This window comes from Cherax quadricarinatus, unplaced genomic scaffold (genome assembly GCF_038502225.1).
Source record: "Cherax quadricarinatus isolate ZL_2023a unplaced genomic scaffold, ASM3850222v1 Contig4, whole genome shotgun sequence".
Classification (NCBI taxonomy): domain Eukaryota; kingdom Metazoa; phylum Arthropoda; class Malacostraca; order Decapoda; family Parastacidae; genus Cherax; species Cherax quadricarinatus.
Window position 1 is genome coordinate 427,127 of NW_027195030.1, and position 12,923 is coordinate 440,049.

The following is a 12,923-nucleotide window of genomic DNA, read 5'->3' on the forward strand; positions in this document are numbered from 1 at the left end:
GATCCTGCCTGTGTTTCAGAGTGCACCATGAGAGGGTGTGTGGAGTGCCTCGGGGTTCACTACTGCTCAGTGTGTCAAAAGGACTTCACCAATTTCTTCGGGAAGTGCATCACTCAACCTCCAGGTCAGTGAGGGTGAGACGTCGTATTGCCTACTGGAAGGGGCGCTAATTCCACCACAATAGACTTTAATGGAGGCAACGTTTCGCTCCGTGCAGAGCTTTGCCATGACTCGAAGCTCTGCGCGGGGCGAAATGTTGTCGTAATTAAAGCTTGTTCTGGATCTTGGTATTCATATCCTCGCTAACATGTCTCTCTCAACTTCGCTTCCCAGCGAAGGGGGAAGCTCTTGATCCAGAGACTTGGAGCTACCCACCCTTCTTCCTCGGATGACCGCACAAAACAAGACCAGAAAATCACAAAGCCACACTGGGTCGCAGTGTAGGTTTTGGTCATATAACCGAGGCCTTCCGCCGGCTTACCAAACCACTTCCGCAAGGCGTTAAAGATCACTTCATGTGATGCGTGAGGATCCAAACGTAGATTGATGGGTAGAAATTGTTTGTCCAGTAAGGAGGGTAGAAATCTACGGGCTCGGACTGCCGTATACCGGAATGAGTTGATTCTCTAACCCTGACCCAGTATTTTTTTGTGAATCTTAAGGTCATTATTATTATATTATTATTATTATTATTATTATTATTATTATTATTATTATTATTATTATTATTATTATTATATATATATATATATATTATTATTATATATATATATATATATATATATATATATATATATATATATATATATATATATATATATATATATATAGATATATATGTATATATTATTGTACCCACGGAACGAGTGGTATTGATCAAAAAGAACACTGCACTAGCCAAGGAGTCGAACCCATGCTGTTTAGGCCCACTTCATGGTAAGCGAAAACGCATGACGCTTTAGACCACTAGACCATACAGTCTTTAACAACAGCGCATCCAGCCAAGCTAGATGTTGTACCCACCATCGAAGGACATACGGTGGTGTGGACGCCTCTGAACTAATTTCATTCTACAACATCTAGCTTGGCTGGATGCGCTGTTGTTAAAGACTGTATGGTCTAGTGGTCTAAAGCGTCATGCGTTTTCGCTTACCATGAAGTGGGCCAAAACAGCATGGGTTCGACTCCTTGGCTAGTGCAGTGTTGTTATTGATATATATATATATATATATATATATATATATATATATATATATATATATATATATATATATTTATTTATTTATAAAATTTAGGTAAATTGATCATATAATTAAATATTGCAGTTTTCGTAAATCACTTGTTAAATCCCTGTAGAACTATAGATTCATTAGAAAAAGTAAATATACGAGAACTTAAAAGCCTTGAACATGATTTTTTCTTGTTAATTTTGTCCGGGTTGTGAAGGTATAACATCCAGCAGCATTTTTTATTGTGGGAGGGGGGGTAACTAGGGTTTAATTAATGCTTGTCAGCTACGCCTTTTCTGATCATAAATAAATACCAGTGTTCGACTTATTCACTTATTCAAGGTTAACTCTTTGTATTATACATGTATACATAACGTCTGTGTGTCCTCAAGACCATTCCAAAAAAAAAAGTTCTTCGTTAATGTAACCAGAATTTTAATGAAAATTAAAACTTCACGTAACTTTTTTCACCACCAGAATCGAATAGTTTAACCCCTAAAATAGGTCTTTAAGTGAACTCTAAATGTATGTATATGCTGAGAGACAAACACTTCCCAGTAACTTTGGTAGCGATTTTCTGTAGCCTAGCTGCGAGTGTAAAAAAAAACAGGAATTTTCATGAAGATGTGACACCCTATTCTTTTATATTCATCAGATTCTGAGCTCCATCTTTTGTTCTTTACTAACTTGACACGAAAGTACGCATTAAAATCATGTATTAGAATTATGCATTAGGGTTGTATATTAGAATTAAAACCGTGGCAGAGCTACAGACAGATATGTAGGCATTCTGAAACAACAAAATGACACAATACCGTGACTGGAACAACACACAAGCAACCCGCACCTATGAGAAACTATCATTCGCTGCCTGACCACGGTGGAGTGAGGTTGTCTCGGCACCCCTCTGCTGTCTTCAGGCGAGCTACCTTAGTTCAGCAACAACCATTGAGTAGTGAGGACGTGCGCTGCTCATTGGGATATCAACATGGCGGAACATACAGTACGGAGAGTGAATACTATCTGCATAGAGCTGGTTCGTGGTACGTTAAGTGGAGATACGATGAACGTCCTTCTCCCTAACATCATCAGGGATACATATGGTATTCCCAACGAGGAACTGTATGGCGTCGCCCTTAATGGTTTAACAAGAATCTTTGTGAAATTTCTACGAGTCGATTACTACACAAGAATTGTCGAGCATTACCAGGAACAACGCATGAGTGTGAATTCAACGATAGATGTTGTTTTACATGACGTCTCTAAGTACTTCACATGGGTGAAGGTACGGAATGTACCCTTCGAGGCTACGGCTTATGGCCTGCAGGAGTTTTTTCGAAGTTATGGGACAGTGCATTCTGCAACAATGGGGGTGTGGAGGGATGGTCCATATGAAGGAATGCCGGAAGGTTCTTACACCCTTAAAATGACCTTAACAAGGCCTATACCATCCTATGTTACGATGATCGGTTGTAGAACACAGGTTTATGTGTACTATGCTGGGCAACGGAAAACATGTCGTCTATGTAGCTCTTATGAGCACATGGCAGCCCAGTGTCCTAGGAGGCGGGCTTCTCGAATTCTCGACACTCCAATTGTGATTCAACAGTCGTGTAATTTGGTGCCTGGCTCTGATGCCTCGGGAGGCCGGAGGAATGACCTATGGAGCGAAGAGGTCGACCGGGAGGTGGCGGCGGCGGAGACATGTGTCACTCTCCCAGGGGCGTCGGGGGAGTTGAAGGTGACATCTGAGGAGACTTTCGTCCAGGAAGCTTCAACCCAGGATGGGTTATTGGCAGATGTGATCAAGGATTTTTTGGATGAGGAGGAACCCTGTGCAAAAGGTGTCCTCAGTTCATGTGAAGCTGGAACTTTGGAGGGACAACAAATTGTTGAGGAAGACTTGAGTACGATTGGGCGGGAGCATGTGGTGGCCGTGGAGGTACACCAGGAGGATTTGTCTGAGGGTGATATGTGTGTAAGTGTGAGTTCTAGGAAACGAACTGCGGCATCAGAGATAGATGAGGTCATTACCCCAGGGCAGAGGCCGGGGAAGAAGTCATGGGCAGCGGTTGTGGAGCCGAGGACACATAGTGGTAGAGGTGTGCCTGAGTTGCAAATTGGGAAAGGGAGGGGGGAGGGGACTGCACAGGAAAACTCGAGTGGCAAAGGAACACGTAATATGAAAAGTGCAGTGGGTAAATCCCAGAGGCATAGGGGAAAGCCGCCCCTTCTGTAATTTTCAGATGTGTCACGCTTAATGTTAATGGACTTAAGACTGAGGTCAAGAAAGTTTGGTTGGAGTGGTTTTTAAGGCGGTTTGATGTTGACATATGCTTTTTGCAAGAGCATAATCACAGGGCTGGTAGTGTGTTGAGGGTGAAAGGATATCGGATGTATGTAACCAGTGGTTTGCAATTGAAAGGTGGGGTAGCAGTTGCGGTAAAGGAGACCAGCCCCTTGCGTGTCATCGGTTGGGAAGAGGGGGGGGTGGGAGGATCGTGAGGGTGGATGGCGTCTGGGGTGAGAGTCGAGTTAGTTTCGTGGGAGTTTACATGCCAGCAACTAGTAATATCAGGGTAAAAATAGATTTTGTCAGAGAGGTATTGCTGTATCACTTGAGAGGTTTGCCTGCTATAACAGTAATAGGAGGTGATTGGAATTGTGTGATTAGGAGTGGTGATGTCGAACCGAGAGGGGCGGGTTGTGTGCTGAGTGTGCTGAGGGATGTATTGCGAGATATTGGGGTTGTTGATGTGGTGGGGAGGGGGGGTTACCTAGTGGAGCATACGTTCGTCCGTAGGGGATATGAAGCGCGATTAGACAGAATTTATATTAAGCAGGGTATAGATGTTGTGAGGGTGCAAACCTTCGATGTGGGGTTTTCTGATCACAGAGCGGTAATAGCAGATTTGATGTGGGATGGAGTGGTGCGTATTTATTCTGGGTACTGGAAATTAAATGTAAGGCTTCTTAAGGAGGAGGGGGAGGGGCCTTTTTTCAGTGATTGGTGGTTGCCTTTTTGGGAGGCTAGGAACAGGGAGATAGATCTGTTAGATTGGTGGGAAATGCAGGCAAAACCTGGAATAGCGAATTTTTTTAAGGCTAGGGGACGAGAGGAGGCGAGGTGGCGTTTTGGGTTGCAAAATTATCTGGAGGGACAGTTGCAAGATTGTTATGTTGGGGGAGGTGGTAGGAGGGATGATATGGACAGACTGCGGAGTAGAATAGCTGAATTACACAATGATAGGTTTGATGCAATTAGGGTTAGGGCGGGGTTAGAGGATGTTTTGTGGGGTGATAAGCCGTCTGGGTATGTTTTACGTAAATTTCGGGACCGACAGAGTGTAACCACCATTCTACAATTGGAGACAAGCCCTGGGGTGGGAGGGTATCCAGTGGGTCGAGTCCTATCCAATACGGAAAGTATGAGTCTCTATGCTGATAGTTGGTTTAGAGAGAAATGGAGTTGGAGGGAGGGGGGTTCCTGGGAGGGTATTTTTGAAGGGGGGTTTCATAGCGTTTTAAGTGAGCAGGATAGAGTGGGGTTGGAGGTTGGTATAAGTGAGGTTGAGGTGGAAGAGGCAGTTTTCGGGATGAGTACCGGGAAAACACCAGGGATAGACGGTATACCAAATGATTTTTATAGAGCACATTGGGGGTGTATTAGGCAGTGTTTTGTTAGGCTATTGGACCATATGTTAACTAGTGGGAAGTTGGGCATATCGCAAAGTACGGGTGTCATAGTTTTGGTGCCAAAGAAGGGGGGGGGGTAGAGAGTTGAGTGCTTACCGTGCAATATCTTTGATGTGCGCTGATTACAAGGTTTTTGCGAAAATTTTGGGTAATAGACTGAAGAAGGTCATGGGGTCGGTGATACATGGGGGACAGTTTGGTATCCCGGGGAGGAGTATGCGGGTAGGTCATGGTCGTATTCGGGATTTCCTTGAGGGTAGTAATAAGGGAGGTATTCTAGGTCTGGATTGGGAGAAAGCTTATGATTATGTGGATAGGGAATTTTTGATTGAGAGTATGGTGAGAATGGGTTTTGGAGGGAGGGTGGTTGGATGGGTGAGGACTTTGTATGAGAATGCATCAATGAGAGTACAGGTAAATGGGAGGTTGGGTAGTTCAGTAAGCATGGGAAGGGGTTTAAGGCAGGGGTGTCCACTCTCCCAAATACTCTTTGCATGTATGCAGAATCCTTTCTATGTTCTGGTTGATGGTGGGATGGGAAGGTTGGGGGAGAGTGGAGGATATTGTGGGAATATTGTTGGTTATGTAGATGATACAACTGTTTTACTTAATGGGATTGAAGATTTAAGAAAAGTGGGAAGGGTAATTGAGATTTTTGGGAATGCTACTGGGATGAGGGTTAATAAGCAGAAATCACGGTTGTTGGAGGTAGGCGCTTGGGTAGGAGGGACCTTGGGGGAGGAGTTTGGTTGGATAACTGTAGATAGGCTAAAGATTTGTGGGATTTTGTTTTTGGCAGATGCACAGGAGAGCAGGAGGGTTAATTCAGAAATGGTAATGGACAGAGCTTTGAGTAGGCTGAGGGGTCTAAGGGCCGGGGATGTAACCTTGCATCAAAGGGTTGTGGTGGTAAATACGCTGATTTATAGTAAGGTGTGGGGAGTGGCGGAAATTTACCCATTAAGAAGTCAGGATATTATGGAAATGCAAAGAAGGGTCTTAAGGTATGTGTGGGGCTATGGGAGGGCGTGGTTGGGCAAAGATGTAGTAATGACTGCGGTAAGGCAGGGAGGACTGGGATTGATTGCATTAGGGTCTAGGGTGAAGGCGCTATATGTGAAGCAGAGGTATATTCGGGCAGCGGGGGAAAGGGGTCTTCGGGTGGGGGAGGTGATGGGGGATATCCGCAAATGGTGGGGTGGCAGGGACTTAGTGGAGTGTGAAGACATGTTGCGGTTTATGTTAAAGGTATGCAATGTTAAAAAACTCAAGGTAAAACGGTTAGTGGGTGTGGGTCGTCGTCAGGAATTAATGCAAGGGATGGCAGTGTATCCCACATATGATTGGAGAGGGATATGGGTGGAATTTAGTAAATTAAGAATACCGGCAAGAGCGAGGGAATTAGTATATAGATTTCTTATGGGGACGTTAGCATCGAAAGAGGTGCTAAGACGAATGGGTTTTGTGAAAGAAGCGTCATGCGCTTTTTGTGGGGAAGTTGAAACGGCTTTTCATGTAGTATATTTTTGTTCTGCATTGGAGGTGGTAAGATTGTGGTTGAAGAGGGTTTTCTTTTTATTGGGGGGGGGAAAGATATCACCCCTTAGGGCTTTAATGTTAGATATGGAAGGGGTACCCAAAGAGGTGGGAAGGGCTATCAGATATATAATAGTTGATTACTTGTATGTTTCTTGGGGGATGAGGGAGGTGGAGGGGAACATTAGGATAAAAGCGTTGGCGGCGAGTTTTTATAGGACAGCATGTAGGAACAAACAATTATATGGGGGAAGGTGGGTAATTAGTTTTCCGGAGGGATATCGTGGACTTACTGTTGAACGTTTACTCCGTTTGAGTATGGGGTGAGAGGCAAGGGGTTGGTCTCTTCAGTGGTGCGCCCTCTTGGTGTGATTGGAAGTCTGGTGAGGTATGGTTGATTAGTTTGCATGGTGGTTGATGTGGGTAAAGTTTATTGTAGGAGTATGTAGACCTTATGAATTTTTGTAAAATCACAGAGTCAAAAGTTGTATGTGATTTTCGGTTTTCCCTTATTGTTATAAGAATCATTTTATATAGGAAGGTTTATATTTATATGTATAATGTGAGGTTATGTCTTGTATATTTTTAATCTGAAGATAGATTTAGCCTTGTCATACACCTCTTTTTTTTTTTTTTTTATTATTGTATTGAATATGTACATTATGCACTATGTACGAAAATATATAAGTATTTGATGGGGTTTATATATCCCCTTATTTTGTATGGAAGGTCCTATTATATATTGAGTGTTAATCAGTAACATTAACTTTGTGTATGTAGGTGTGTTTGGGGGAACCAATGTCTTTGTATAGTTCTATCATAGATTGTAATATTTAGTTTATTTGCAGACAAGTCATTTAGCGATTTATTTCTATGTATGATTTAGTTTGTTCTTATGAATAAGTGCACATACACGTATGTGTATATGCATGCGTATATGTATACATATATGATTGCAGGACTCGTTCCTACATGTCTTATAATGACCCTGACTGTTTTTGTTTGGAAGTCTGCTGGGTTGGGTTATTTTAGTAGAAATTGTTTTCAATGACCATTCATTAGGAAATTAATGTATGTTATTTAGAATGGGGACTGTACATACGGGGGGGGGGTAGAAGTGTCAGCTGTGTCGGCACTGGCAATAATGAGTATTGTAAAGGAGTTTGAAGATTATGTGGATTAATAATATATAAATAACAAAGTGGAAAAAATAATGCAGATTGTAGGTTTGGGTTTTCCTTGGTTATAATAATAATGATGTAATCTTACTTAACATAGTTACATTGGATGTAATGTATATGGGATGATGGACAGGTGTGACAACACAACGTTAATCGTCTGTGTTCATTTAGACAATGAGATTTATAATTTTGAGTAAGAACTGATACTGTGTTCTTTTATTTATTTAATGTATTGTGTTGTTTTAAATAAAAATATAAAAAAAAAAAAAAAAACCTATGAGAAACTTACGGACCGAAACATCGTCGTAAGCGTTCCTCTCCTATTTCCGGGTTATTTGTGTAGTGTCAAGTGATTCTGTTTGAGTCTCGAGTTAAGAGATTCCGCTTTCTCTTTAGAGAGTTGCTAGGTCTCTAACAAGGTCATTCAACTCATCTTAAGTAAAAGTCATGAGCTAGTTTCTCCACGGGTGTGTTCTCAGAACCACAAGATGATCCCGGATCACCGCTACTCGCACCTTCCTCAGCATACATTTCGTCTTCTATAGAACCTAGTCCATCCTCTGGAGGAAATGGAACCAGACTGTGCACCGACGCCAGGTTCAGCTAAACGATCCAATGTTCGTTCATCGCGGAGAGCCAAGTTACGTTCATAGTACGTAATGTAATACAGATGTGATGGTCTCTCGGCTTTCCCCATATATATATATATATATGGCCGAAGTTTGTTATTGTCCTAGCCAATCACGTAATAACTGTGAACAAGCGGTGCGGATTACATGTAGCGACCACGCCTAATGTGGATGTTGGTGTTGTTAGGGTTTATAGGGCCACTGATAGCGTACGCCGTATCTAGTCGTGCCTTCCAGTACCCGGAAAAGAAACTTCGACTTAAGTGGAAGGATGTTGACTAATGGCTGCCTTATGTGGATAACAGCTAAAATATTTAAACCAAATCTTAAGATTCATCGTGATGGTTCACCCTTGTGAATCTTTGTAAATGAACCGCTTACGTAAAAGAAATTGTCGAGGTGAGTTTTGTACCTTATCTCGAAAAATAAAACGCAGGAAAGAAAAAAAAAAGAAAAAGAATTCTGAAATCAGCAGCCCCCTCAAATATATATATATATATATATATATATATATATATATATATATATATATATATATATATATATATATATATATATATATATATATATATATATATATATATATATATATATATATATATATATGTCGTGCCGAATATGTAAAACTGGTCAATTAGCAAGAACTCATTTAAAATTAAGTCCTTTCTGAAATTTTCTCTTATACGTTTAAAGATATATTTTTTTCATTAATGTTAATGTAAAAAAAATAATTTTGCGCCAAAAGAATCTTAGAAAACTTACCTAACCTTATTATAACAACAACAATTTATTTTAGCCTAACCCAATAAATATATTTTAAATACGTTTACAATAATTTAGTACTAAACAAACACAATCAAATATATTTTTTTCGTTAGGTTCAGAATGATTTTGGCGAAATTATTGCATACACAAATTTTCACTTGTCCTATATGGCAACATGAGCGTTGCTATTTAAGCCAAGATCGCAAGTTCTGCCTATTTGGCACGACATATATATATATATATATATATATATATATATATATATATATATATATATATATATATATATATATAGCAGAGTAATATGTGTGAAGGTAGGAACTTTAAACTGTTCCAAGAGACACAAGTCGCATATAAATGCATATTATATGTGTGCAATTACCAAGCTATTTAAAGGGAGGACTGATAAATTAGACACATGTGCAACTCTTGGGCATCTTTATTGAGGAAACGTTTCGCCACACAGTGGCTTCATCAGTCCATACAAAGGAGAATCGTGAAGAACAGGATAAGAATGAGGTAATCAGTCCCTCAACCTAATTTATCAACGTGTCGGTTCTCTGAACCATTCATCTACAAAGGGAGCACTGAACACTTTGGCTACTCCACTCTAATGCTGCATCTTGGCTTTGGCCCTTAGCTACTACTACTGTTACTACTACCACTACTACTACAACTACGACTACTACTACTACCGCCTTCTTCCCGCTCCCTCTTGCCAACCTGTCTTTTGGTCTTCTCTGTTTTTTCTTGCTCATTTGTGACTTGATAATAGTCCAGGACGGATCAAAGTGTTCTCTACAGTTACCTCGCGTAAGTAAATGTTCTGTGTAAGCTGCTCCAGCTATTGTACTTTAACTTTTATTTAGCATTCTTCTTTCTTCTTCTTCTTCTTCTTCTTCTTTCAATTAATAATAATAATAATAATAATAATAATAATAATAATAATAATAATACCTCGTCATGTTCGTCCCCTCCCCAAAAAAAAATCACAGATAATGACAAACATTCTTCTTGCAGAAAATGAACTTGAGGAGCTGGAGGGAATCTTCGTCACACGGCCGCCCTTGGCCTTCCCGACGTCCAATGGCGCCACCACCATCAGCAGGCTGGAGCCAACGGCTTCCATCCTTTCAACCTCCCCTCTTCCCACGGGGGCAGAAACTACTAACTCAACGACCCCCATCAGGTCCACGACGCCTGCCACCAGCACTACTTTGTCTCCTGCTTCTGTTGTCACCGTGACTTCGTCGGTGATAGCCTCAGCAACAGCGGCTCCTGAAGGAAGAGATGCGGAGACCATACAAAAGGGCGTTTTCATCCCTCTGTTTGCCACTCTTTCCCCAGCCGACAGATCACATACCCCATCTACGCCTTCGTACAACTACGATTCAAGACCTTGTCGAAGAAAACTAAATAGAGGAAAAGGAAAACGAAGACGTAAGAAAGGCAGGAAGAATAGGAAGGGTAACAAAGAAAGGCGAAGAGGAAATATAAACAGAAGAAAAAACTGCGAGAACAGTCAAAGAAGCGAAAGCAAAGGTCATAGAAAGCGAAATTTGCGTCGAGGCAGACACAGAGGTAACAGAAGAGGCTGCAGGTCGCGGAAACAGAGAAAATGCAGAGACTCTGTTGTTGACAAGAACAGTGAAGGAAGAGAAGGCGAAACCACAGTGGCTGTGAGTGAGGAACGATCCATAACGACGACAGAAAACAAGCATAAACACTCTGAAAAATATGATTTGTACGGAAAACAGGAGAAGGTGAAGGTGTCATTGCTGGAAGAGCCACCAGGCCAGCTCCACGGCCAAGAGAAACGAGAAACCCATCTCATGAAGAGCAGAAAGTTCTTTTACAGAAATCGCCCGCGAGCCATGGTGGAGTTCAAACGATCACAGAGAAGAAGAGAACCAAAGCCAGCTTACGTTAATGGCCACCGTGTGAGGCACGGAAACCCGCGTCATGGCCAATAAATCACTTTTTCCAAATAAAGGTAATGTGTATCCCAAAATAATCAAACCAAAGATAAATTGGACACCAAGTGAAGCAGGTGGGAAGAGGTGACTTTGACTATATATACATAGAAGGGTTAGCCTTGTTGTATATTCTATGATGACAAGCACTGGTTAGCTGCTTGCCACATAAAATTATTGTAGTGACGCCACAAGATTCATCATCAAACTGGATATACCAACGTCCAGTGTTCTCAGAAGCTACATAGCAGGTTATAATGAGGGCCAATATGTAGATACGCATCAATATGTAGATATGTGGAATACTGATTTAGTGAATGTGTCGGTTATGAAGTGACAAAAGAAACCCCATAGTTTATCACTGTTATATTTCCTTTGTGTAACGGCTTCATGTTGAAAATATGACAATATACAGAGTGACCACAAAAAAAAATCTCCTTGATTTTAAACAGATATAACATGTAACTTTATTGTAATAATCTTTCACAGTTAGTAGCTTCAGATGCTGGATTTCATTCAGTTTCCTGTGGTATAAGGTAGCATTAAAGGCACTCAATGTGCGCCCCTCGGGTTGCTTGGTAAACATCGAACTGATAGTCCAGTTCGGTGCAGACGCTCTGCAGCATATCTGGTGTTATGAGAACTGCATCAGTGATCGAAATTTTCAGCTCCTCCAGGGTTGCAGGTAGTGGTGGTACGTAAACTGGGCTCTTCACGTACCCGCAAAGAAAGAAGTCACAAACAGTTAAGTCCGGTGACCTCTGCAAGTGGCCTGCGACTATCACATCGATGTTTGCCGAGCAACCAGAGGGGCGCCCATTGAGTGCCTTTAATACTACCCTATACCTGCATCTGAAGCTATTAACTGTGAAACATTATTACAATAGTTATATATATATATATATATATATATAGATATATATATATATATATATATATATATATATATATATATATATATATATATATCTATCTTTCTTTCTTTCAACACACCGGCCGTATCCCACCGAGGCGGGGTGGCCCAAAAGGAAAAACGAAAGTTTCTCCTTTTACATTTAGTAATATATACAGGAGAAGGGGTTACTAGTTCCTAGCTCCCGGCATTTTAGTCGCCTCTTACAACACGCATGGCTTACGGAGGAAGAATTCTGTTCCACTTCCCCATGGAGGTAAGAGGAAATAAACAAGAACAAGAACTAGAAAGAAAATAGAAGAAACCCCAAAGGGGTGTGTATATATATGCTTGTACATGTATATGTAGTGTGACCTAAGTGTAAGTAGAAGTAGCAAGACATACCTGAAATCTTGCATGTGTATGAGACCGATAAAAAAAAGACACCAGCAATCTTACCATCGTGTAAAACAATTACAGGCTTCAGCTTTACACTCACTTGGCAGGACGGTAGTACCTCCCTGGGCGGTTGCTGTCTACCAACCTACTACCTATAGTATATATATATATATATATATATATATATATATATATATATATATATATATATATATATATATATATATATATATATATACCTGGAGAGGGTTACGGGGGTCAACGCCCCTGCGGCCCAGTCTGTGACCAGGTCTCATGGTGGATCAAGGCCTGATCAACCAGCCTGTTACTGTTGGCTGCAGGCAACCCGACCTACGAACCACAGCCCGGCTGGTCAGGTATTGGCTTTAGGTGCCTGTCCGGTGCCTTCTTGAAGACAGCCAGGGATCTATTGGTAATCCTCCTTATGTATGCTGGGAGGCACTTGGGCCCCTGACACTTATTGTGTTGTCTCTTATCGTGCTAGTGGCGCCCCTGCTTTTCATTGGGGGGATGTTGCATCGTCTGCCGAGTCTTTGCAACATCCCCCCAATGAAAAGCAGGGGCGCCACTAGCACGATAAGAGACAACACAATAAGTGTCAG

General features: G+C 41.4%; 1 protein-coding gene across 1 annotated transcript; it reads left to right on the forward strand.

Annotated features, from left to right (window-relative positions):
• The first annotated feature begins 24 nt into the window (after positions 1–24).
• On the forward strand, positions 25–11,880 carry LOC138850965 (arginine/serine-rich protein PNISR-like). Its single transcript, XM_070079694.1, has 2 exons — positions 25–124; positions 10,057–11,880. The coding sequence occupies exons 1-2, from the start codon at positions 28–30 to the stop codon at positions 11,007–11,009; spliced, it is 1,050 nt and encodes a 349-aa protein (XP_069935795.1). The 5' UTR covers positions 25–27; the 3' UTR covers positions 11,010–11,880.
• Positions 11,881–12,923: the final 1,043 nt, after the last annotated feature.